The 27,708-nt window shown below is 40.3% G+C and overlaps 1 protein-coding gene across 1 annotated transcript in view; it reads left to right on the forward strand.

Moving 5' to 3' along the window:
- Window positions 1-27,708, forward strand: part of PLCL2 (phospholipase C like 2) — a 192,555-nt gene that overhangs the window by 157,941 nt on the left and 6,906 nt on the right. The window contains exon 5 of the mRNA XM_003781727.2: window positions 15,592-15,701. Coding sequence (XP_003781775.1) covers window positions 15,592-15,701 — 110 coding nt within the window. The remainder of the gene's footprint in view (window positions 1-15,591; window positions 15,702-27,708) is intronic.

The following is a 27,708-nucleotide window of genomic DNA, read 5'->3' on the forward strand; positions in this document are numbered from 1 at the left end:
AGTACCCATCACCAGGACCAGTGAATCATGCAGGGGTGATATGGGACGAGTGGGTCTGGGCTGCCATGTGAGTGAGAAGTGACATGGCGGTATAAGAACCAATAAGCCCAGGCGCACACACACACACACATTCTCAAGTAGGAGGCTGGAAAGGAACACATACAGGGGCAGAGCGTGTTCAGCTGCAGAGGAAGAAGCATCATAGAAGAACATTTTTTTAAAAAGTTATAAAAATTGATTTTAAGGCGGTGCCCGTGGCTCAAAGGAGTAGGGTGCCAACGCCAATGCTGGAGGTGGCAGGTTCAAACCCAGCCCTGACCAAAAACTACAAAAAAAAAAAAATTGATTTTAAAAAATTGCCTAATTCTTTCAGGGAGAAGTGTTTTCTACTTTCTAGTATCTCTTTCTGGCAGTGCCCATAGCTCAGTGGGTGGAGTGCTGGTCACATACACCAAGGCTGGCGGGTTTGAACCCCGGCCGGGCCTGCTAAAACAATGACAACTGCAACAACAACAAAAAAAAAAAAATAGCCAGGCTGTCTGGCAGGCTCCTGTAGTCCCAGCTACTTGGGAGGATGAGGCAAGAGAATCGCTTAAGCCCAAGAATTTGAGGTTGCTGTGAACTGTGATGCCACAGCACTCTACCCAGGGTGACAGTTTGAGACTCTGTGTCAAAATAATAATAATAATAATAATAATATCTCTTTCTTTCTCTCTTCAGTGGGCAAAACTGTAGCTTATCTTTGGGTTATAACTTCATTTCTAGTCAGTAAAGTGATCTGCTTCCTAAAGGATAGGAAAGTGATCTAGAAAGAAAACCCAACTACTTTGCTTCAGTGAGCTGGATGTTTTTAGCAGGTGATTTTAAGTGGAAAATAAATTGTTCTCTGGAGGAGAAAAAAAGAAATCAATGACATCCTTTCTGTTAAAGATGGTGAATTAACACATGCATTGAATCATTACTTCCTTCTAAAACCTCATTAAAATGACGCTAAGGGGTATTTGTAAAGGCATAAATCCATAGGAGCAAAGAAAATGGGAGCAACAAAATTGTGCAAACTGAAAAACAGCTGAACAAGTGATAATTGGCTTAGCTGCCCACTCAATGGAGCTGAATCTGGAGCTGGCAGTAGGGGGCCTGACAAGCCACCTGACTCAACACGGCAGGCCAACAACTCAGAACTGATCTGGTGTCACCAAGTTCCTCTGGAAGTTGGGGTAAAGCCAGGGATGAAAGAGAAGAACTGTCTGAAACCTGGATTAAGAAGCAATTAGATCCCTATGTCCTGACAGTGGGGAGATTAAAAATAGCAAAATTCTCATTCTTCATCTGAGGAATTTAATTGGTAATGCTTGAAAAAGCATTCTAACTGAACAGCATAAGCATGTTACCCAGAAATACGGACATAAACAGGAAAGAAAAAAAATCAGCTGAACGTGTTGAATATGACTGCTTCTGGGAAAGGGAATTGTAGACAATTGTTTGGCTCTTTATGTGCATGCATAATTCTGATAAAAGCTAACTTGAAGGAAAAAAGAAGAAAGGAATCAGGGACAGAACTGCCACAGAGGATGATGAGGATGTTCACAGCAAGGTGGTCCACACTGGGCTTGAGGTCAGTGTAGCTGCAGAGGACCCCTGCCAGCTGCCCTGGGTGGAGAAGATGCTTGTATGCCTGGTTGGGTGAGCCTGGCTCCTGTCCTGGCGGGAGAATAGGTTCTGTGCTCTTTCACAATGAGTGTTAGGAGGGAGGGTCAGGCTCTTGAATCAAAGAAAACCCTAACTCCAGACCTCTGTAAATAGAAGCTTCTTTGCTAAAAGCTCTAAAGGAGTCTCATACGTGGCCAGGTTTACATCATCACAGTATAAGGTAACTTTTCAATAATAGAAGTTTTAATTACCATTTGTGTTAGTCATTTTAATGGGGGATTTTCTGTAACAATCTTAAATATCCCTTCTTTCTAAAATTTGGATTGCCAAAAATAATTTGAACTTTAGTTTTGGTGACTCAGGGGCCTCTTGAGATGCTATGGGTCAGTGCAGTGATCTCCCAGGAAATTAGTGTAGAGGCCCCTTGGAGTGTGCCCTCCACAGCCCATCTGCTCTGCCTGCTCAGGTCCAGCCCTAATGTCAGTTCCACTCTTACTTCCTACTGCTAATTTGTACTCTATGGCCTCCTATTTGTATGCCATTCTTTTCTCCCCCCTTCTATTGCTGCTTTGAGTCTACGGAGCAGTTGACATCTCTGTGATTTTATAGATTTTTCTCACCTAAAAGAAAATGAGGATCTGATCCCCTCCTGTCTGGGGAGAATGAGCAGGATGTCAGAGTAGATCTATGGGATCTGGCTTCAATTTCTCAGAGACCTTTTCTTTTCAAAGTCCTCACATCTCAGTGTGCTTTTAAGAGCTGAGGTTATCAGATAAGTAAGCTGTCACCATTCATCATTTGGTTCGCTCACATCATTATCTTGCCCAACACAGTAAACAAAATCATCTTTTTTTTAAGATAGAGCCTCATTTGTTGCCCTAGAATAGAGTGCTGTGGCATTAGCCTACTCATAACAACCTCAAACTCCTGGGTTCAAGCGATCCTCCTCCCTCAACCTCCTGAAGAGCCGGGACTCTAGGCACCCACTGCAACAACTAACTAACTTTTTTCTATTTTTAGTAGAGATGGCGGTCTCAGACTCCTGAGCTCAAGCAATCCTCCAACCTGGGCTTCCCAGAGTACTAGAATTACAGGCATGAGCCCCACACCCACACCCCAGCCAATAAAATCATCTTGCAGTACATTCCACGAGCACTTAACAAGTGTTCTGGGTGAAAATGCGGTTGATTCTTGGACAGCCTGGGTTTCAGTTGCATGAGTCCACATATAGGTGGATTTTTTCCCAATAAACATTGGAAAACTTTATGGAAATTTCCAACCATTAAAAAAAATTGCAGATGAACCACATAGCCTAGAAATATCAAAAAATGTTAAGAAAAAAGTATGTCATAAAGGGATAAAATATATGCAGATACTGGTCAATTTTATCATATATTACCATAAAGTATGCTCAAACCTATTAAAAAAAGTTAAAACTTACCAAAACTTACACACACACGAACTGTACCTGGTGCTATTCAGTCAAGAGAAATGTAAACAAAATAAAGATGCAGTATTAAATAATAGCTGCATAAAATTAACTATAGTACATAACTACTGTAATAATTTTGTAGCTATCTCCTGTGGCTCTGTTGCAGTGAGTTCAAGTGTTGTATCTACTCAAAATGCCATGTAACACTAATCATTTTTGTGTAAGCAGTTGATCTCTTCAGCAAACTGAGTATCTTAGTAAAAAGTGACTTTGCAAGTTCTTAGGTATTTTTCATCATGTTTGGTGCAATGGCGTGAGCCTCACAGAGACAGCACAGATGACTGCTTAGACTCAGATATGCACTCCGTGTGATTGGATGACTGCCATGTTAACCTTTCTCAAACAGCATGCTCCTCCTTCGTAACATAGCTTTCCGCAGTGCCGTGAATGAAGGGGAGTGAAGTTGGGACGATGCTTCTCCTTCCTGGGTACCTGTTCTATGATCAGATCCCAAAGTGGTATTCTCTTGTCTTGTGTTCCTCCCCTCCTTCCTTTGTTAACCCACAGAGTGCTAACAAAATATTTCTTTTATAATTGCTTGTCAAAGCTGAGAAGAACTACAATTCAAGTAAAGTTCCAAAACAAAATAAATCACATTTGTCATACAAAACCCAGAAGATTTAATGCAGTAGGTATCCTCTGGTCAAAAATAAAGTAATTAAGCCTAGATGATCTCTAGGGCTTTTTAGGTCTTGAGTTCTATGGTCCACGAATCTTATAATATAATGAATATGTAAGGAATTGTAAAGCAGAATATATAAGAGATTGGCAAAAATGAGCAAAAACAGTTTTAACAATATTTAGAGGTAAACATTTTCCTAAGTAACTTTAATTTGTTTTCTTTTATTGTAGGTCATTATAGTTGTCATTGTAGGTTAATCACATGTTATATCGTAAAGAAAAAACACAGTCATGGATTTTTAGAATGTGTTGTATGACTAGGTATTATACTAATTACCTTATTAGAGATGAAAAAAAGACAATAAAGGTCTCTGCTATCATGAACGGTTATAAAACACAACCCAGTGATTGGTACAAATAGCAGGTATAAATGAAGGTTGAATAAAAGAGCAGTCTTGGGGTCTTGGTAGGGAAGGAGGTAGAGCTTGAGGAAATGGGAGATTTGTGGATGTTAAGCAGAAGGAACAGGGCATTCTAGGTGAGCCAAAGCTTAGCTTCATCATCAAGGTGTGATTCTAGTGCTGAAGGGAAATATTTGCTTCAGGAAACAATAGAAATTAGGGTCAGAAATACAGGGTGGTCCCAAATTTAAAGCTAATGCATTTTACGTTTTTCTTTTTTGTTGTTTGTTTGTTTAGGCCAACATTTCCCAAAACTCTAATTCCAGGAATACTAGCCTTGCTCTTTGGGCAAAGGATTTCATCATCAGATTTTTATAACACAACTTATTCCCCTTTGGAGATTCTCATTATATTCATTATGTGCTGGCAAGCTAAATATCTTCTGGTTTAACTCAGCATTTCCCAAATTTATTTGATTATAAAGCCTTGTTTCTGCTGGGTGCAGTGGCTCATGCCTATAATCCTAGCACTCTGGCAAGGCAGGTGGATTGCTTAAGCTCAAGAGTTCAAGACCAGTCTGAGCAAAGTGAAACCCCTGTATCTACTAATAGAAAAAAATAGCCAGGCATCATGGTGGGCATCTATAGACCCCGCTGCTTGGAACTCTGAGACAGAAGGATTACTTGAGCCCAGGAGTTTGAGGTTGCTGTGTGCTGTGATGACGCCATAGCACTCAAACCCAGGGTGACAGAGTAAGACTCTATATCAAAAGAAAAAAAAATACCTTGTTTCAAATTCTGTCTGCCAATGTTTTGAATACTACAGGAAACTGTTATAGACAATGGGGTCACTGAGTAGTCAGGGACCCACTTGGGGACTCAGTAATTGACTTATCTCTCTCCTGTGCTCTCCACGTTCAAATACTGCTCCCTGTAACAGAAAGTAGGTGACTGAGGTGCTGGTTTTAGGAAGAAGTTGGCTGTGATACTACTGTGTTTTGGGTATGAAGCACGTGAGATCACACTAGGATGGTGAAGTACAAATAGCCAGTAAGTTGTTAAAGCAGCTATAGTGATGCTCAGGATGGAGGTCGGGCCTGTTGTACAAATGGAAGAGCCACCTGAGTGGGAGTAAATCTCCTAAGGAGCAAAGGGATGGGAAGAAATAGAGAAAATGCTGGGATGTGAGAATAAGCCTGTAATTCAGAAGGATGTTGTACTTCACCTTCAAAGCTTAAAAGCATCCCAGCACACCTGACCCCTTATTCTCCTCTACTTTATCTTTATCTGTAAAGGTAATTTTTTTCTAACTTAATATATAATTGGCTAAGGTTCATCACATGTCTGTCCTCTTACAACTAGAGTGTAAACTCTTGAGGGGCTGGGATCTTTGTTCATAATGTATCCCAAACACCAAGAACAGTATCTGGCACTCAGTAAATCTCAACAGAGTTGAATTGAATGCAGAATACTGCATATTTATTTGTTCATTCATTTGTTCAACAGATATTAGGTCTTTACTCTCAGTCTGAACAGAAGCTGAGGATTCCACAAACCAGACATGGACCCCGCCTTCAGGGTGCCAGGTCGAGTGCTGGAGACAAGTGTATGTGCTGTTCATCACTCAGGGAACAAGTGCAGGGGTGAGCACACCGACCCGCAGCCCTAACTACACAGAGAGGGTGTGCAGAGCTATGTCTAGGGTGGTAGTTGAAGCAGAGCTTAGGGCAGGAGTTGAGTCAGTTTGTCTAGGAGTCAATGCCAGTGGACACAGGCATTCCAGGCAGGGAGAAGATCATATGCAGGATGATAAGGCCCAGGCCAGCAGCAGCAGTGAGCCACGTGGAACATCACATGCCAAAGTCTGGAGCAAAAAATGAGGCTAAAGGTGCCGCCAAGACTGACACAAACCCAGAAGCTTTAACATAAGATTAAACAAACCAACCTGTGTTAGACTGCATTCAAAGAATTCTGTATGACAAAGACGAACATTCTGAAGGTCATGCTAACAGGATTTATTGGTGGATCAGGTGTAGAGTAGAAGGGAGGAAAGAGGGGAGTCAGTATGACTGAGATTTTTGCTCCGTTCTGGGAGGATGGAGCTGCTGTTTTACCAACATGGGATAGACTGAGGCAGGTGCAGGTTTGAGAGGGAAGATCAGAGGTATGTTTCGGACAAGTTGACCTTCAGGTCTAAGGTTTGAGGTCCAGGCTGGAGATAATAAATCTGGAAACCATAACTGCAAAGGTGTTCTTTCTCTGTACATGTCTTTCCTCAAATATGTAACCATATTTGTTGAATAAACTCTGAAAAATGGAACTTAGACTGGGCTCATCTAAGAAGTGACTTTGGACAGGGAAGAGGGAGCCTCCCACATTCGGATGTTGGGGAGATGTGAAAGAACTACCACAGGAAGTTAAAGTGCAGCGGCCAGAAAGGCTGGTTTTCTTCTGGAAGTTTAGCAAATGAGGTGTTTTAAGCAGATACCATTTTTGATCTATCAGATGCAAAATGTCTCTGTCAGACCCCCAAAATTCCATTATACACATATCATGATGGATTGGTGAAGATATAGGGCATCTAACTGATAACTATCACAATCAAATTTGTAACACTCAAGTCACATTTCACTTATGTAATTACAAGCAAGAGGTGCTCTGTGACTTGTATTCATCTTTTGTTATCAGTATATACTGAGCATTACAATTTAAACACATTTTTTCCCTTTCTTAAGGTGTATATACATTTTTGGTGCCCTTTGTATGTATGTATATGCACATATACACATGCACTGCACATATATACACACATAAGGAAGATTTTATATACAAATACAGGTAAAAATAAATACATATAGTAGTAAAATCAAGGCAAACAGTGTATGTTGCTTCTCTCTCTGGAAGGATTCCTGAGAAGGAATGACAGTGGTTACGTGAGGGAAGAGAACAGGGAGACTGGGAGATGGGGAAAGATGGCTCCCTGGATGTCAGTTTATACTTTTTAAATTGTTTGAGCTATATGACTGTTACCTGTTGAAAATTAAAATAAAAAGAAAAAAAAAAAAAAAAGAAGAAACCTGGCCTGGGTGTCTTCCCAGAACCTGTGTGTTACAGTGATGGTGCCAAACTGTGGGAAAGGAGGAAAGAACAGACGTAAGAGTGGGGATGTGAACAGAAGTGCTCCAGGTAGAGCACAATGACGCGACTCTTTCTGTACAATTGTAATGGAGAAGGCCTCTTGGTTTCTCAGTGGAATGAAATGAGGAGGGTCTTGCTACGCACAGCATTCCAGTGAGTCACAGTGGAGGGTGTTTAGAATGGCAGTGTGCTAATTAGATTCCACAGAGGACTACAGGTTATGCAGCTTCGTCTCACCTAGAGTTACCCAGATGGAAAGTGCTGGCAGAGGAAGGAAAACCTCCCTCTTATAATTCATTCACAAACTGCACTGCTGTGGACTTGGCATCACTGGGATCTTGTCAACCATCTGGGTTTCATGGATATATTTAAGAGACCTGGTTTATCTCTTCTGTCTCATGTGGAATGGGATTTAACAGTTCAAAATCCATCTTAAAATAATTTGGCTTTTGTCAATGCCAAGATTGTTTGGGAAGAAGGCCAAGAAAAAGAGACTACCAACTGGAACTATATGAGAAATAATTAGGCATTTCCACATCTCCTTGAAGATTAGAGTGTAAACACCCACGTGTCAGCAACACACCTAAACTTGTCACCCCTGGAGTTTTGGGGCAGAGCATATAGTTTACCAAAGCTGTGTATTTAAACAGGTTCTATATGTAAGGTAGTTGGAAAAAACGATCAGACATTTCTGTTTTGTTCTCAAGGTAGTGTACAGACCACGTTCTTCACAGACATAACAGGCCATGTTGTGTTAAGGTACTTGTGTAGATACACCGACCTCCTGAATGAGGAGTCATATGGAATTCCGTTGTCCATGAACTACCCCACTATACCTAATTTGGTAAATTTGAAATAACTTTAGATTATAAATATATATTTGTTTTGTCACCATTTAAAAGATTTCAGGCTTTTTTTCTTGGCATCTTGGAGGCAATAAACTGCTTCAAGATGAAGCTGACTGTCTCCTTTCCAGCCCCTTGCTGCCAGAAACTCACTGAAGAGGACGATGAGCATAAACTCTGTTCTTACCATGAGAAATGTATGGCCACAGAAGTCTCTGCTGATGCTGTGTGTGAAGAATGGAAGGGTTGTGTGGTCCAAATCAGTGGTGGGAACGACAAGCAAGATTTTCCCTGGAAGCAGAGCATTTTGTCCTCTGGCTGTGTCTGTGGGCTACTGAGTAAGGGTCTGTTACAGACCAAGAAGAACTGGGGAAAGGAAGTGCAAGTCTGTTTGGGTGGCATTGAGAATGCCAGTCTGAGCATGCTCAATTTGCTCATTCTTTAAAAGAAGAGAAGGATATCTGTGGACTAATACTACAGCTAATACTACAGTGCCTCATCAGGGGCCCAAAAGAGCTAGCAGAACATGTAGATTTCAGGCTCTCTAAAGATTACGCATGCCAGTGTGTTGTCAGAAAGCCCTAAAACAGAGAGGGTAAGAAACCGGGACCAGGCACCCCAGACTCAGCATCTTGTTATGACACAAATTCCAGTGTTGCTCTGAAGAAATAGTGTCCTAAGAAAAAAAAAGAACCACACAGAATATGCTAAATTTTTGGCCCAGAGAATGAAAGCTGAAAAAAAATGCCAGGAATCAGATTGCCAAGAGATGTAGGCTGTCCTCTCTCAGAGATTCCACTCTGAATCCAGTCAAAAATAAGATGTTTTCAGTAACAAATAAGATCACATCTCCCCCCAGAATAAGCAAATAAAAGATGTTAGCCTTTACTTTTAGCTTCTATCTTTCTTTCTTTCTTTCTTTTTTTTTTTTTTTTTTTTTTTGAGACAGAGTCTCACTATGTCGCTCTTGGTAGAGTACTGTGGGGTCACAGCTCACAGCAACCTCAAATTCTTGGGCTTAAGTGAATTTCTTGCCTCAGCCTCCCAAGTAACTGGGTTAGCTTCTGTTTTTCAATCCAAGCAAAAAAAAAAGAAAAGTATTTTTGCACTAGTTGGTGACAAAAGAACTTTTTAGCACAGCAAAGTAAACTTTCAGTCAAAAAAATTAATCTTGGGCAGCGCATGTGGCTCAAAGGGGTAGGGTGCCAGCCCCATATACCAGAGGTGGTGGGTTCAAACTCAGCCCCCAGCCAAAAAAAAAAAATAATAATCTTTAAGTATATCAATTAAGATCAATATGTCTCCTGAGGATTTTTTTTCCCTTTTTTTTTTTTTATTGAATGGTAACTATGTACATTAATGCACTTCTAGGGTACAGTGTGGGGTTTTCACACACAATCTGAAATACTTCCATCAAACTGGTTAACAGGATTTTTTTTTAATTATATTTGCTTCTAAAAATTTTTTAGCCATGTGCTACGTGCTGTATTTTAGATTCATGTCGTCTAGATTGGTAGAGAAAATCCCAACCAGAATGTTTGAAAGGTCATCTGCTTAGTGTTTGGCAAGAATCATTCATTTTGTCGGAAGGGAGATGATGTGGTGTTTCTGACTGGACCTTTACTTCCTTTCAAAGCAAAGGCCTCTTTTTCATATCCTCTTATTGTACATATCATGTTTTTTACTTATAAGGCCCTTTGGTTTTCATTTAAGTTTGCTGTCTGTGATAGCAAGCAGAAAACTTGATAGAAGTGGAAATGTTTGTCCACTCCATTCCAATATAGTTGCATGCAGTTGTACTAAATGTTCCAAGTTAATTTAAATTATATCATCATGAAAAATTTGTACCCATTAATTTTCATAAAATATGATGCTTAATGTATCTGTATTACATTTCTTATTTGGTCATTGAGCTTTAAGCCCCTCAAGGAAAACACTTTAAAATATTTAAATTACCAAGTATTTTGAAATAATAATTGGAAAATTGTGTGCAACCAACACCTCCACATGCTCAAAATCTAAGCCCGTTAAATATTAGAGATGGCATGGAAAGAAGTCATAACTTGCCAAAATCTGGATTTTTCACCTAAAAATCCAATATCATGCTTTTGTGTGAGGATGCTTATTTAAAAAATTTAACATTATAGATGTAAATCAAAGTTTAAGTGATATGTACAATCACCACTCATGCACCGATGGCCTAACCTTATTCTTTGTTCATACAGTCTCTCTCTCCTGTTCACGATTAAACTCTCACGGACAACACCTGACTGTGGATTTTCCATTTGTCCTTTCTCCACTGTTTGATGGCCTCTTATTTATCTCCTTAATTCTCAAGTTAATTACCACAGAGAAATCTGAGCAGGTTTCCTCTTTGGTTAACATTCCAGAAGAAAAATAACCCACTGCTTTTCCCTAGGAACAGAAACTTGGGGCTGTGACTCAAAGGAACCTAACTATAGGTTCTTTGGCATGGAGCCACTAAGACCAAAGGCAATTCTTCTGTTGAAAGAGCAGCCACACCAGGACCCCCAGAGCTGTGTACAAGACACTGGCCATCTACTGATTTCTGGACACATTTACCCCTAAACATTAATCCCTATTCCTGCACATTTTGTTAGATTCATGTAATATGCTCCCAGCCTTCAAACCTTGATGTCTTTAAATCATTGTATATTTTGACTATTAAATATATAACACATTGCACTTAAGTCACACTTTTCAAAGGACCATTTGCATAGTTAATGTTGGCTTTCAAATGAAGTTTATATTCACATTTTACTTTTGAAGATTTCCGTTTCTTTGGCCAGAATTAACTGTTACCTCTCTTCTTACTTGGGTGATGACATGGTTGTAGAATCAAAGAATTCTGGTTTCTTCCCCTACCTCTTGAATGGTTGCCCGAAAATGTTACATCTTCCTTTACTTATTTTTTTATTTTTTAAGTGAAAGGACAGAGTTAATTGAAAGATAAAAGAGATCGATGAGAGAAAGAGGGGAAACCTCTGGCAACGGAAGGGGGAACCCAAGTGGGAAGACCCTACATTTCACCTTTAAAGAAAACATGTATAAGCCCATGCTTTATTTGAGACTTTTACATGCATAATGCCATTTAGTTTAAATCAAACTAATAGATGGGCCGCTGACTAATAGAAAAACTGTAATTTTTTTTAAACAACTAACTTCAAGGTAATGTGAACAACTATACACAGCTTAAAATATAGCAGTTTATGATGGAAATGTGCTGGCATAGTGTTTGGAAGATCCAGGGAAATAAAACTTGTTCCTGAAAGAGAAAACCATCTCACTGTTGTTCTCTCGTTATGATTGGCCTGGTTTCTATTTCTGAATCTGAAGATTGTTTTCACAATGGGAATTCTCATCGCCAACACTAAGCAGCAGCAGCAGTGACACAGTCCAGCATCTCCTCCCTGTGGTTCTCCCCAGTGTCTGCTGGCAGCTTCCCATAAACACATCGGGCAATGCTCAGGCCAAGTAAGCGAAGAGCCACATTCTCTAAGAGTATTAGGACTCTTTTGGCTTAGATCCGTAATTTAGAAACTTCTAAATATTGATATTACAGAGGATTATCACAAAATAAATTTTCTCAGGATCAATAAATTCCCATTGCTTTTAGAAGCTCACCTCCCAGTGTCACAGGTGAAGAACTGGAGGCCCCATAGAAAGCCATCTTGGTGTGATCTTCCCACAGCGCTGACAGGGCCCCTGTGGGGGACAGCCCTCAGTGTTGTCCGCTGAGGGGATGACAGCAGCTGTGTTCTGTTAGTTGTGCTTGCTCAGAGCAAAAACTAATCTGGGTAGTTTTCCTGCATCTTGTTATCCTTTTAAGGATTGTAAAGGCCCCATTTGACAAGTGTTATAAAAGCCTGTTTGTGAGGTCTGCTACTAGGCACTGCACCTAAGTAAGTGAACAGACCCAGAGTGGAGGGGCCATCCCATGGTAAGTCAAAGACACACTGATAATTGGTAAACACAGAACGTGCACAAGAAAGAGTCATTTAGTTACATTGCATAAGTGCAACAGGGCCCTTGCATGCCCCTGGGGTTCATGATGTATTGTATATAATAAGGAGGAGGAGGTAAAGCCACCCTCTGTGGGCTGACCAGAGGACTAATGCCCAGACTAGCCAGGTGTTGTGTCTGAGCAAAGTAATTCGCGGCTCAGGCATCTTGAGGCCCAGCCTGCACCCTGTGGTCAAAATTGAGCTGTTATCATTGATAGTCACTTTTTGAGCTTCTGAGTTTTGTATTTTTAGCATAATTGTTCCAATATTCAATATATCACCTTTTTGTTCCCAATTTTTTTTAAAGAGCTAAACATTTTGCACTTCCATGTGAACTTTTATTGGGCTAAATATATCCGAAGAAGGTAAGAGAAGGGGGAATTATCTCTTTTTAATAAATTTGTAAAATATGACCTTTTAGATAGCAGGCATGTTTGCAGCTACACTTGTTTCTTTAATTGTTTCCCTATTACTTCCTCATCAGTACCATTTTTTATCCCCTTGACTGCGTTTCCTCTTTGAGTCCACAGTCCTAGACTCTGACCCTGGGTTCACACCTGTCTCTGAACAACAGTGAGATGGTTATCTCTTTTATCCCCTTGACTGCGTTTCCTTTTTGAATCCACAGTCCTAGACTCTGACCCTGGGTTCACACCTGTCTTCCAAACTTTCTGAAAGCCACTTTCCTAAAATCTAGAGTTGATGTTTGTGTAAGCTCAGCATTCCCTTCTTCCGCTGTTCCCTGCTTATGCTATCTGTAGATTCTTACTTGTTAATTGGAGTTAAGCCCAGTATAGCAGTTCCTGTCATTGCCTCATTATCTTACTGGTGAACAAATGTTCAGCAAGGCAACAAAACAGTCTGTCCCCAGCAGAATGAGGCTTCCAAGCAGATACCCTGAGGTTGGAAAAATCCCCCACTACTGTGTGTTACATCTTTGTGCCAGTTTTGATGCGTCATAAAACAGCATTGCAAACAGCCTGAATCTGGTCAAGCGCTGTAGTGGGTAGCCCACATTCATATCACTTCCCTTCCCTTCCCAGTTTCTTCTCCCATCCACGTAGCGTTCCTTCTTGTTTGCAGAGAGCTGCTTCCCTACCACCTCCTCTGCGTCTCTTCCCCATCCTGCATCCCAGTCACGGATTCCATTCACCAAGCCTCAGGGATGCTCAGGAGAATGTGGTGCCTCCTGACTGCCAGAAATAGAAACCTGAGCATTAATGATTCCTGTTCACAAATCTAGATCTCTTGCTGAAGCCTAGTATTACATGTTAAACCGAACCAAAAAGCCAGCACATCAGTATCTGATCAGTAGAGTCCCAACTGGTGGGTCTGAGTTACACTCCAGGGAGTCTCCCACATGTGAAGTGGAGTAAAAATGTTTGGGGGTGTGTGGAGAGGGGTAGGATTTAAAGCTCTAGCCAAGACCTGGAGTTTTAGCCCTATTCATGGTCATTATTGTTTTCACTTTTTTTTTTTTTTTTTTGCTTTTTTCAGTCTGTTAAGCCAATCATATCCAATGAAAGGTAGAACTTCACAGGGGATGTTGACCACTGAGCAAGGTCACCAGCACTGGAATGGAGGGAGTTTACCTAGTTAATCACATTGGGATGTTCTCAGGCAAAAGAGAAGTTGGAGAGGAGGAGAGGAGTCAGTGTTTCCTTTCCTAGACAATGAATGGAATCAGTTTTACTAATTAATTATTCTTCTTTCTTGAAACCAGTGAAGCTCTCACATCTCATTAGCATGATAGGAAGTAGGCCTATTGCTCCAATTGGGTGGGGGGAAAAATAGGAAGAAAAAAGACAGTTTATTGTATTTGTCATATGGGTATCAGCTTTTCTTTGATATTTAGAGCCACTAAAAATAAAAGTTATTGTCAATCGCTGTATGAAGAGTTGCTTTGAAATGATATTATGTTGAAAAAGAATTGGAAATTGGAATGTCCAGCTGAAAAAGAATACAGAAAATGTCTTGGAAAATTTACAACAGTTCCACATATTTGTAATAGCAAAAGATTTCAAAGAACTCAATGGCTGTAAGTAAGAGACTGGTTAAATAAATGCTGGTGCATCCACACAACAGAATCTCTGTAGCTGTTTAAAAAAAAAAAGAGATTGGGAAAGAATTCTATACACTGACATGGAGTGAGCACTGCTGTAAGGCTATGTGAGAGGACAGATCCCACCAGGGTATAGAACTGTGTATGTAGTGTGCTATTTTTTGTGTTAAGAAAGGGAGAATTATGAATATATGTATGCATTTGCTTATATTTGCAAGGAGAAACAATACAATATAAAGATGAATAAAAACTAATAAAATATATTTTAGCAGAAGGAGGATCGAGGTAGTGAAGACCAGGAAAAAAGCAAAACTTACTTCAGTAGGTAGTTTAACTTTGAAATCACATAATGTCTTGACATAATCAAGAAATTACATCCCAAAAGGCTTGCACTCTTTCTCTTTTGCTTTCTCTCTATCTCTCTCTCTCTGTCTCTCTCTCACACACACAGACAATGAGAAAAAAATATGAACAGAATTGCATGTTGTTAATGACATAACTGTATAGAGAAAAGAATTATTCTGACTGTCCCTAGAACACAATATATACTAAGATATACTCTAAAGACAAAAAAAAAAAAAAAAAAAAAGGCTGAGAGTGTTTAAATTGGATTTGATAATCGTACTATCAGTAGTTATATTACTGTGGTTAGGAATTTTCCAACTAAGAGAAAAGCATAAAATTTAAAAATTTATGTAAAAAACCCTGTACACTAAATTTAAATTAGAGGATCTAAGGTTCCTCTTAGACTGTTTTTTGAACAATAGGGAATATTCATTTGATTATGTAAATTCTGCTGTGAAGAGTTGTCACATAGGTGCAGAGTTAGCATTCTGGGTCTTTCTCCTCATCCCTTTCCCCTAACCATGGACTTGGTATCTGACCTCACAGTGACTCCTACTATGATAAGAAATAACATCACTTTGTATTCTCTTCGTCTGCATTCATCAGCATTATGCTCCCATATTTCAAGGAGAGCTGAGATCCATATACCTGGGTTCTAGTCCCGCTCTCCTTTCTGGTCCTTTGCCTGCCTGTCTCTGAAGCTTGCTGAGCTCCCCTTTTCTAAAATAAGGAGAATGATCACATGTGCCCTGTTTGCCCTTCAAAACCATGAGGAATGGTCACTGACTTCTAAGACACCTTCTGACTTGTTGATACCTTGACTTTTCAGTGTTTCCTGAAACTTGGAAACAACAGTGTTTCCATCTCCATGACTACATTCTTAAATAGGCACATTTATGAATTACATTGGAGATTGGAGTGGTTTTAGTTATACCTGGAAAAAATAAATATTGTCAGTCCATTACCACAGATTGGATGGGGGGGTAATGTACTTCATCTTTTATTTCTTTCAGCCATGGAATTCCATGAACACTTGCACAGCATAGGCACCAAGGAAGGTTTGAAGGAACGAAAACTACAAAAAGCTGTGGAGAGCTTTACCTGGAATATAACCATCTTAAAGGTATCTACAGAGTTGTTTCTGATGTTGGCAATTTTGCAGTATTTTTCAGCTTGCTTTTTCCCCTTAGAATAACATTTCCTGCGTTGTACATAATCAGCCATTGAGGTTCTAGCACAGTCATAGAAGTCACACAGAGAACTGTGCTCCCAGAGGTCTGCAGGCACAAGAGCATGGCACTGCAGCTCAGACAGACCACATGATGACTGCCGGGGCTGGGACGTTGTGGATGCTAACAGAAAAGCAAAGCACCTTTCAGGCATTTGATAGTTCATAAACGCTAGCTGCTATGTGTGAAACAGAAAATAGTAATCACAGAGGAATGATTGGGAATAATTCTAGATACTCAAATTTCATTAACACTTTACCAGATGATCACAGCCTTCGTGTTAATATCATCCCAGAAAAAAAATAGAAAAGAATTGTGTGGAGCACAGTCAAAGGAAATATATAGAAGAATTGGTATCCAAAAGAAAATTTCCTTCAAGGAAGATGCCATCTCTACATATATTTATCTTGGCAAGACCATTTTTAAAAATTAACTTTTATTTTTGATTTTATAAGAAGTACATTTTCACTGTAGAAAATGGCAGAAGTACAACGAGTGAAGGTGAACTTCATCCCCATTCAGAGACAATGGCTGCTGCCTCTTGCTGTGTACTCTCTGAGGCTTTTTTATTCCACATGTAATATGAAATGATTTTTTTTTTTATTTTTTCAGAGACAAGTGTCTCATTTTCTTGCCCTCAGTAGAGTGCTTTGCGGTCACAGTTCATAGCAACCTCCAATTCCTGGGTTTAAGCAATCCTCTTGCCTCAGCCTCCCAAGTATCTGGGACTACAGGTGCTCGCCACAACGTCCAGCTATTTTTCTGTTGCAGTTTGACCGGGGGCCGGGTTCAAACCCGCCACCTTCAGTGTATGAGGCCAGCACCCTACTCACTGAGCCACAGACATCGCCCATGAAATGATTTTTAAAACAAGACTTTTAAAAATTGTATCCCAACAGTTTTTACTTTTCTTAGAGTTTAAGGATGTGAATAATAACAACACAGACATTATTTTTTTCTGAATCTTGGACAACTAAATGTAAAATTACTCTTAATATTTGCCCTTCAGACTTTATGCCCAGTTGAATTTGTAGGAGAAGCAGGAAGGCTTCCTCTCCACCCTCTGAAGGTTCCTTAAAAGGAACTAACAATAGGCAGATTAATAGGAGAAAAAGGCATACACAGGCGTACATAATTTATTTAATTTGCATAAACAGGGGAATTGCAGGAAGATGATTACCTAACAACCAAATGAGGTCCAGATGCTTATAAATCTGTCTTCATAGGGGAGGGGAGAAAGGGAAACGTGGCAATTTTGAGGGGTAGTAAATGAACTTTAGGGGAAATAAATGGGCCCAGTATTTAGACAGTAAATGATTCTCTTTGAGAATTGAATGGGACATGAGCACAAAGCTTGTAGTTTGGGACAAAGCTTGTTTCGGCTCTCGGCATTGTGTTTAATTTTCGGTCTCTTCCTCTGTGATATGAGTTCTAATCTTCTCTGGTTAATGAATTTTCAGGGAAGGGATCGAAGGCAATTGTGTTCCTCTTGGGGGTCAATTTCTGGTAGGAAAGGGAACTCAGAGAACAACCTCAATCTGTTCTCTGTGAGGGACAGAAGATTGAGAGACAGGAAAGGGATATGAGAGGAGAGTCAGAGGGACCGTGAGCTGCTTCTTTGGTTTAGCTTGTCCAAGTGTCATATTCTGGAGTATCATTTTCTGAGTCCCAACGAATTTAAGACTGTAAAGACATTATTACAGCTGCCTCTTTTAATTTCTTCATTCCCCCCTCAACTTAAAAGCCCCATCTCTGCAGCTGACAACAATTTTCTGATTTGATTTAATAAATGGTCCCCCTTCCAAAGTTAGCCAACTTGTATTTTTTTATGTTAAACTCCTACTCATTTTTATAATTAACATCATTTTCTTGACCTCTAAGACCCTCTCCTTACATATGTAATATATACATACATTATACATCTTCTGCTTAGAATTTAGCTCTGATGGTTTAGGGCAGTTCAGTGAACAGCAGACACAGGAATTTACAATGAAAAGGGATTTGGCTTTACAACTTGCTGACTCACTTTCTGCGAGGGGTGGGGATATGCTACAAATTTACTGCAGACCTCAGGAAAATATAGCACAGCAGTTTAGCCCTGTGGTAGGAACAAATGCTCATTTTGCTTTTATTTTATTATAGGCAAATTTAGACTTAGAAACCGAACTTTCGTCTCTCAGCTACCCTTGCTACTCATGTGTGGTCTGAGAACCAGCAGCCTGGGCCTCACCTGGGAGCTTGTTAGAATTGCAGGATCTCAAGTCCCACCCAGAACTACTGAACCAGAACCTCCATTTTTACAAGATCCCCAGGTGATTCTTCGGCACATTAAAGTTTGAGAAGCTCTGGGCTGAAAGCCACCGAATGTGGAAGCCTGGTGCACATATTAATGAAAAACAGCTGACATGAAGTAATGTGCCATATTTTAGAAGTAATTGAACCAAATAGCTACACTGAAAAAACCTACTTTTTTTGAATTATGTCCAGGAAAGAGAATTAACACCTCAGATTTATGTTCATATGGAAATAAATGTATAGCATGGGGTAATAGGTCTTTTTTAAATTTCCAGGATATTTGCTACAGATGGTGTTTGAGCGTGGTAGAACCTAAATGAGGAATGGGAAAGAATTGGAGAGAGGTGTGTGTCGTTTCTGTGCAATAGGGGGGCTGTTTTCATTCTGTTTCGCAAGTTCAAATTCTCCATAGAAAAATGGGTGTTCATGGGGTTATTGAACATGAGTGAGGGTATGGGATCCCTTGCATTCCTCCCACCACTTGTTTTCATTGTGAGCCTAGAGAGCTCATATATGGTGTGCAATGGAAAGGGGAGCAGAAGCCTCCTCGTAGCACAGAGTCTTAGAGAGGGCTTCAGATCCCTGGACGTGGAAAGAGAAGAAGGAGGAAGACAGGAGGACTTGCCAAGTTACTGGGGGTGCTTAAAATTGCCCTCTTCTGAGCCCCACCCCAAATCTCCTGCAACAGAATCTTCCAGAGTGGAGCTAGGAATCTGCTGTTAAAAAGTTCCTCAGAGGATTCTGAGGCAATACTTAGAAAGCTGACTTCTCTCTAGCAATGAAAGTCCCCCCTGGCATCTTCTTCCATAGAAGGTGGTTTCATCTACATGAAAACCACAGGGTTAGCCACCCCCTCTAACTCTCTCAGCAGGAGCTTCTGGATAACTTGCTGCAGCGTCTGCATCAGTATTTGCTGCCTCACTTGCATGTTTATATTACAGAACTGGCCTCTTTCCTTAAACCTTATAAACCGAATTCTGGACCTTCAGACTTTTCATCTGCAGCTTCTCACTTCTCTCAGCCATCGTAACATGGAAGAGAGTTAGGGCCTTGCTCTAGATTAGGCTCTGGCTTAAGGGAATGTTATGGCTGGTTTGATTTTTATCCATGCCACTCAGACTTTCTCTAAACTTTCATTCTTTTATCACTGTGTGTTCACTGGAATAACACTTTTAATTTCCTCTAAGAGCTTTTCCTTTGTCTTCACAGTTTGGCTATTAGGCTAGTTTTTGGCCTGCCTCAGCTTTTGACATGCCTTCCTCACTAAGCTTGGTCATTTTTAATTTTTGAATTAAATTGAGAAACGTTCAACTCTTCCTTTCACTTGAACACTTACAGGCCATTGGAGGTTTATTACACGGCCTAATTTCGATATTGTTTTGTTTCAGGAAATAGGGAGGCCAGAGGAGAGAGAGAAAGAGACATGGAATGGGGTCTGTGGAGCAGTCAGAACACAGAGAATTTATCAAGTTATCTGCCGCCTTTCTATAGGTGCAGTTTGTGGCATTCCAAAACAAGTACAATAGTAACTTCAAAGATCACTGATCACAAATACAAAAATAATGAAAAAACTTAAAATACTATAGGAATAACCAAAATGTGACACAGAAAACACAAGCAAGTTAGCACCTGCTTTTGGAAAATGGTGCTGACAGAACTTGCTTGATGCAGGGTTACCACAAACCTTCAACTTGTAAAAAATACAATAGCTGCAAAGAACAATAAAGGGAGGTCTGCCTGTAGTCATGCAACCCCCACCACAGTGACAGCAGTTTCCCCCATCTCAAAATGGCTTTGTGCCCCTTTGGTAAGATCCTCCATGTTGGCAACCACTGATTTCTATCTCTATACTTTCACTTGTTCCTGAATGTCATATAAATGGAATTACACAGTATATACTCTGTTCTGCCTGCCTTCTTTTCATTTAGCACAGTGCGTTTGAGATTCAGACAAGGTAATACATGTCTCAGACATCCATTCCTTTTGATTGCTGAATAGTATTTTATGGAGCTACATGCTTTGTTTGTACATGGACCAGTTAACAGATTATTGAATTGTTTCCAATTTTTAGCTAATTTGAATAAAGCTGTATGTTCAGATCTTTGTATGGATATAAATTTTTTTTCTTCTTGGGTAAATATCTACGAGTGGAATTGCTAAGTCATTCATGAGACTTTTTAAGGAACTACCAAACTGCTTTACAAAATATTGCTGTCCCATTTTGCATTTCCTCCGGCAGTGTTGTAAGAGTTCCAGTGGCTCCACGTCCTTACTAATACTTGGAATTCTCCATTTAGTCGTTCTAGTTAGTATATGGAAGTTAGGCATCTTTTTGTGTATATGTGTGTTTAAAATATGTTTATAATGTGGTTTGCTTTATGTTCTTCTGCTTGGAGGTTGTTAAGATTTTTAGGTGTGTGGATTTATAGTTTTCATCAAATTTGGAAATTTTTTAGTCATTATTTTCTGAAATATTTTTTCTGTCTTAGCTTTTCTCCCCTCTTCAGTACTGCCAGTTATACACATATACTGCCTGATACAATGTCTAATCTGCCATTAATCCTATCTAATGTATTTTTGATTTCAAATTTCCCACGTTTCTCTCCTCAGTGTTCCTCACATCCTCTGCCTCCTTGACTATATGGCATATGTTCACAATAGCTGTTTTAAAGCTCCCTCCTCTTCACTGCTCTCCCTGTCAAATTCCAGCTGCTGAGCCCCACTGAACTCTGAACTCTGTCTTCTCAACCCAGGGGGACTGCTGGGCTCTGTCTGGGTTCCCCTTTCCTGCACTGCAGCTGGAAACTGTGAGCAGTGAACTGGACACTTTTGTTTGTGTCCCTTCCCCCAGGTACCATTTGTTGTACTGTCTGAAAGTCATTATTTTCTCTCTTGGGTCTGGTTTTCCAGCTGTGTGTCAGCCCCATTTCCAGCTTTTCCTGTGCCATTTCTTTTTTCCCCATCCTCTGCCCCATCTGCTGCTCTATCAGACAGAAGTGGAAAGAGAAGGGCAGTCACTCAGTTTTCATCTCTTCAGCTTGGTTGTGTGTTAGATAGACTTCTCAGGATTTTTATGACTTGCCAAATGGCTTCTGTGAGTTTTAGAAGTTTACTGAATTATGTTATACTTTTTTCTTAGTCTGGTTGCTATTTGTGGTTTTCTGCTTGGTAATGTTTTTGCCAATTTTACTGTTTTTGCTCATTGCATCAGGAATGTGGAAAGAAAATTCTATAATGCATTTTCAGCCCACCAGCTTAATCAAGGGGTTCCTCTACCTTTATGTTTTATTTGTTAAAACATTCACTGTACTGGTGATAATTTTCACTGCGTCCATTCATTGCCATTGCCGTGGTACAATCTCACAGTGAAGAGTCCTGTTTTTCTTTTGTCTGTTCTTGTTACCAAGAGTAAAAACTCACTTAGGCCAGCTCACAGAGGAGGGGTAAGAGGTGCTGGCTCACACAAGGGATGATGCAGGCAACAGGGATTTCAGGGAAGTCTGAGACCAGAAACTACAGTCCAGCCTCGTGAGATTAGAAAGTTGTCAGAAACCATGGCGGCCCCAGAAGTAGCTACTCTTCTCTGTGGGCCAGTGGCCCGTCTGGTTACCTTTGTGTCTCTTCTCTGGTCTCCCTCTGCTGGCCAGCTCCTCCTGCTCACTCAGAGTTTTTACTGCTTTAGGACTTGGTCTGGCCCTGCTATACATCCTAAGCTTTTATTTCAAGTCGCTCAATTTGTCTGTTTTCCTAGCTCAGGTTAGCCTTTTTGCTTCAGACCAGCAGTCCTAAAGTTGTAAGTCCTTGGATCTGGTTCTCCCTCTGCTTCAGTCCACCATCCAAGAAGGTATTTTTCAGATAGTACAAAATACAGCCACCTTTAATGGCTATGTCAATTATCTATTGCTATATAACAAACTATGCCAAAACTAATACATGTAACATAAAACAACAATTTCTTATTCCTCATGTTTCTGTGGGTCATCTGGGCTCAGCTGAGTGGTTGTTCTGCTCTGTGTGGTGTTGACTGGACTCATTCATGGAACATCCATGGAGGTCCTCCTCACATGGCTGGCATCTCATCTGTGGTGGCCAGAATGGCTGGGCTTTTATAGCATCTGTATCATATCTTAGACTTGAATTAAGCTTATTACAAGTACTAAGATGTTTTTTAGATGAATTGCTGCTAAGCTACTGCTCCCCGACCTGTGCCCTGCTACCCTCAGAAACAAGAGTAACAGTTAAGCCCTCCAAGTAAGTAGAGATGCATTCTCCTTAGGAACATAAGCCTTCTGCCAAAAATAAATCAATAAACCATATGGTTTTTACACCTGATAAGACATTAATCATGATTTTCTTCATTTTCACCTAAAGTGCAGTGTTTATCTTGAAGATTTAAAGACTGGCATTTGTTTTCTTTCCAAACATTACCATGATGGTTGATGAATGACTTCTTTATCAATGCTCATATCTCTTAGTTATTATATTTATTAATGGTGATATATTATGTTTCCTAGTTTGCTGAAAAGCTATAAATGACTAAAAGCCATTTCTCTATTGTGTGAAAACTCCTCAAAATGACTCAGAAATCAAACTACAGTCATTAGGCAGGCTGTTCTTTCTGATCCATTTGAAACACAGTGAAACCTCAAACATTTGGATTCCACTAATGTGGAATTTGTGATTACTCTGCTAACATTTAATTATGCAAAAAGTGTGCTTAAAAGATTAACAGTGCGAAGGAAGTGCTTTCGTGTGCCGTTATTCCTAGTGGTAACAGGGCTCACCATCCTGGCTCTGCCTGCCTATCAGCATCCCCTCCCTCTCCACTTCCTCTCTCCACTTTTGGACCTCCCTCCCACCCCCTACCCTGTGGCCCTGGAACCCTCTCCTGACCTCCTTCCTCTGTGCTGAGGTCCTGCCTCACTTCCATCTCTGGTCTTCCATCACTTCCAGCTCTGATGGCTGCTCCTGAGTACATGCCTACCTGTGCTGCCACACAGCCGGTTCTGTGCTGAGTGGGGCCTCTCCCATTGCAAGCCCGGGTCTGTAACAAAGGGAAAGGCATTCAAAGTCTGAGTTTAGAGAGCTGTGTAGCATGGAAATCATACTCCTACATGGTGGCTGGGCCCCAGAGGCATCATTAGTTGGTGCATGATCACTTCTCTTATAAATGGCAGCATCCTCTACAGCTCTGGGCCCAACCCAGCCCCCATGTCCTCCATGGTGCTGCCAAGAGCCCCCTGCCTGCAATCTTTATTGAAGGAAGCATAAAATTGTTTCTGCGGAGGAAGATATTCATTCCAGATTTAATAAATTGAATCTTATACTTAAATTTTATAATTAACTTTTATACGAACTTTTAAGCACAACCATTGGTACATAGTAAATTAGAGAATAACTGTTAAATGTGTAGACAGCCTAAATATGGGCAAAAAATACAGCAGGAAAATGAAGATGCAAGATCAGTCCTTAGATCAGGCCCCAGTTCCCCATCCCACCTTTGTATAAACAAGACACTGCCTCAGACAACTGAAGCCTCTCTTTGGGTAAAGCCCTGGCCAGGAGCCATGTTGAGCGTGCTTTTCTTTCCACTCCTGAGCAAAACCCCTGATCCGCCTGCATCAGCACCTCCCAGCCTAGGGGGTGTCAGTCACAGCAGGGGAAGGGCAGTCTTCCTGTGTCAATTGCAGCTTACAGTCAACTCCCAGGAGTGAACATAAGGGGAGGCCACAAGTCCAGAAGAAATTATGTGCATTTAAAATAAATATAACTTCTCGTAGAAAAGCACGTGTCCTGCTGCTCTAGCATTAGGTAACTCTGATAATCAGGGAGTCTTTTTTTCAAGTTTAAGGTTTATTGAGACTTCAATAAACGTCGTCTGACCAGACTAGGGGGCCTTCCTCAATCCTGATGAATGTGCTACAGGCTCAACTAGCCACAAAAGATCTCTTGCAAGGGGAGCTATCAGAGCATAATCAGCTGTGATGCGGAATCTCTCACAGCCTGGTCACTCTTTTGTTTGCTTGTTTCTCATTCAGCAAATAACATCCTAGAAATCTGTATTTCTGCTTCTGTGTTTAATCATAGGAAGAGTAAATTGTCTACACCACCATTGAAATACTGGGTATATTAAAAATGTAGTGGACATTCTACTTCTTTAAAATGTTGCATATAATATGTGGGTTCATCTCTCTGTAGTTTGAGTCCCACAGTTTAGTTTATCAAAAATAAAAACAAACACACATAGAGAAAGCTGTGTGTGTTTCAGTGTAACCTACTGTTTAGACTCTGCCTTCGGCAAGGTCTTTAATGTCACTCAACTCAGTGTCCTCTTTATGAAGTAGGGTAGTAACACCATCTCTCTTGTAGAATTAAGAGAGTTTCATGAGATATTTATAAAGGACTTATTATAGTTTCTAGTACATAGTAGTCACTCAATAAATGTTCCCAGAAGGCTTTGTTGTATACATTCCCTTTGCCATGTTGTAGGCTCTGTGGTTTCAAACTTAGAACTGTAATTAGATTCACAGCCTTCCTGAACCAGTTTGAGCTGTGGTTGAATAATATTAAATAGTTTCCATATCACTTTCTTTGAGATTCTTATTTTTCTAAAGCATTTAGATTCACAGCAAAATTGAGAGGAAGGCACAGAAATTTCCCATATACTCCCTGCCCCACACAGGCACAACCACCTCCATTATCAGCATCCCCCCTAGATTAGTATATTTATTACCGTCACTGAACCTACATTGACACATCATGTCACCCAAAGTCCACGGTTTACATTAGGCTTCAGTCTTGGTGTTGAACACCCTATGAGTTTGGACAAATGTGTGATAACATATACCCACCATTTTTAAATTTATTTTTTATTATGTGTACTTAAGATAAACAACTTGATGTTTTAATTGTTCCCATCATTATAGTATCATGCAAAGTATTATCACTGCCCTAAAAATCCTCCATTCTCTACCTAATCATCCCCCTGCACACCCCCCTCCCCTATATGCCCCTCTCCCCTACAGTCAGCAACCACTGATCTTTTTACTGTCTTCACAGTTTTATCCATAACACTCTTAAAGGAGGTTTGTGCACTTGGCCTGTGATTCTAAATGCTTATAAAACACTGGCTTAAAATCTACTCAGTTTCTAAATGAGTCTTCATCACCCAAAACAGTGACTAACCACAAAATATTTACTATAAGCCACTACATTTGTAACCACAAACTATTGATACACCAGGTAGATAACCAGTAAAGAAATAGTCATTTCCTGACGGCCTCATGTTATTCCTGGTCATGAGATTTGTGTTAAGGTTTTGCAGGTTCGGTTCTCTGGTTTTGATTGCAGAGCGGCATGGGAAGCCTAGACCCACATGCTGTCATCCCAGAGAGACACTAAGTGTACCCAAAGGCTCTTGGAGACTCCCAAGGTGACAGGACAGATAAAGCACAATGGTTTATTTGGGGAAATAAGACATATACAAACCCAGTTTCCAGGGAAGGGCCCACCACATGGATTGGTGCCAGGCTCACTCAGGTGACTGTCTTCGTGCCAGCTCCTTTCCTTTATCCCAGAGTTGAGCACATCTGTCTGTGAAGCAGGTGGCATCATGAAAGCACCTATAATCTGCTGTGCTTCTCCCTGTGTTCTCAAGTGGATAAGAAAGTCAGGAAGAAGCAGCCATTCAGGTGGACCTTCTCAGATTGGGGCTGTTGGGCCCAGCATAGCCCAAAAGTCAGTGTCGGCCCCCAGACATGCTGAGGTCAAACCAGACACTAGAAACTTACATTTCTGTTTGCATTAAATAAGAAAAAAGCATTTGAATATTTTTTCAAACTTCCAAACTGCTTTCCTCTGTCTCCTCCCTGCCACTGCATGTGATTTGGAAGAAAAGTGTCTACTCATCCCCTAAGAAGGAACAGTGCCAATCTTTCCTCTCTCCAACTCTCAAGCATGTGGCAACTGCATGGGTCAGTGGCAGAGGTCACAGGAAGCCTTTGTAGCTACACTGGATCACTCACCTCAGAATCAAGGCAGCTCTGTTTTTTCCTAGCAGATAATTTGACAAAGGACTTTGAAAAAATTAACTGGAGTATAGAATCCCTATTGTTTTACCTCTAAGTCTGAATGAAAGCAATGAATTCTAATTGCTAATTTTGGTCTCAAAAATTATGTAGCACTAACAGATGGATCTTGAAATATTTTCAATATACTAAAAAACAAGGCATCTTTTATGGTTGTACAAAAAGTGTGGTGATTTGCCAAGCGTTGAATACAGCTGGGGTACTGGCTCTAGCATTTGGCATCTGCCATCATTCCTTTCCTAGCTGCTCTGACCTCTGATCCAATCCTAGGTAAGCCCCAGGGTAGACAGAAAAACCGTCATGCCAGACTCTTTGCAAGAGCCACTGGAATCCAACCACTGCTCTTAGTTCTATCTTTTAAAGATTACTTTCTGGGCCTAAGGAAGAACCTTAACTATTTTGACCTAAGATTATTATAACTCTTTCAAGATGGAAACCAAATAGAACAAGTTATGAAATTCAAAACAGAATGTGTGAAACTGAATGACATTTGAGTTTTTCAACTGAAAACATTGCAAAGCCAACTTTATAGATGGAGTCTTCAAAACCAGACACCTTGTGTCACTTGGTGGCAGTGTTTTAAATAGCCTTTCCTCTTTTGAAGTCTTTTGAAGCAAAAAAATAGGAGCACTGTCAGAAAACCCCCCACCTCTTTCAGAATTGTTCTATACTCACACTACAAGTCTTAACTCCAAAACATGCCAGGCATTATAGTTTTAGACACATAGAACAAAATAAAAATGATGTGGACAAAACTCAGCACTCTCCAAGCCCAGATTTACCACCTTTGGGGTGCCTTTGGATAGTAGCCAAAGGCCTGGTCTGTTCAAGATGCCATAATGATTTGTCTGAGCCTAGGAAACAAGATTTAACCAGATAAAGAACTCCCTTATTACCACATTAATTGTCCTATACCATCTGGGGATTTTTGTTTCTAAATACTCTGTTGTCATATGGTAGATCTATATATGCTGACATAAAAAGACATAACTTTTGCTAAGAAAAAAGGAAACCAAAGAGAGTGTTTGATCCTATTCACATAAAAAATAAAATAATTATTTGTGTTACATATAAATGTATATATGTATGTGTATAAAAGAGAAACCCACTGTTTGGGGGGAGGGGAGAAGCTGTGAAGATTAAAAGGGGAACTTTCACATTTTACTTGGGTTATATTCATTCATCAGATACTTATTGAGCCATTATTCTGTATCTGGCACTCTTCTAAACTTTGAGGATTCAGCAGTCAGTAATCAGGAGATAAGATATTCCTGCCTTAATGGAGTTCACATTTAATGGAAGAGACAGACAATAAACAAAGCAATAGAATATGTCAGATGGTAGTAAGTATTGTAGAAAAAGCAGTCAGGGACCAGGTGCATTGGCTCATATTTCTTACCCTACTATTTTGGGAGGCCAAGGCAGGTGGATTGCTTGAGCTCAGGAGTTCGAGACCAGCCTGAGCAAGAGTGAGACCCCCATCTCTACTAAAAATAGAAAAATTAGCTGGGCATTATGG

The sequence above is a fragment of the Otolemur garnettii genome, unplaced genomic scaffold (genome assembly GCF_000181295.1).
Source record: "Otolemur garnettii isolate 467f Iridium unplaced genomic scaffold, OtoGar3 scaffold00002, whole genome shotgun sequence".
Lineage (NCBI taxonomy): Eukaryota > Metazoa > Chordata > Mammalia > Primates > Galagidae > Otolemur > Otolemur garnettii.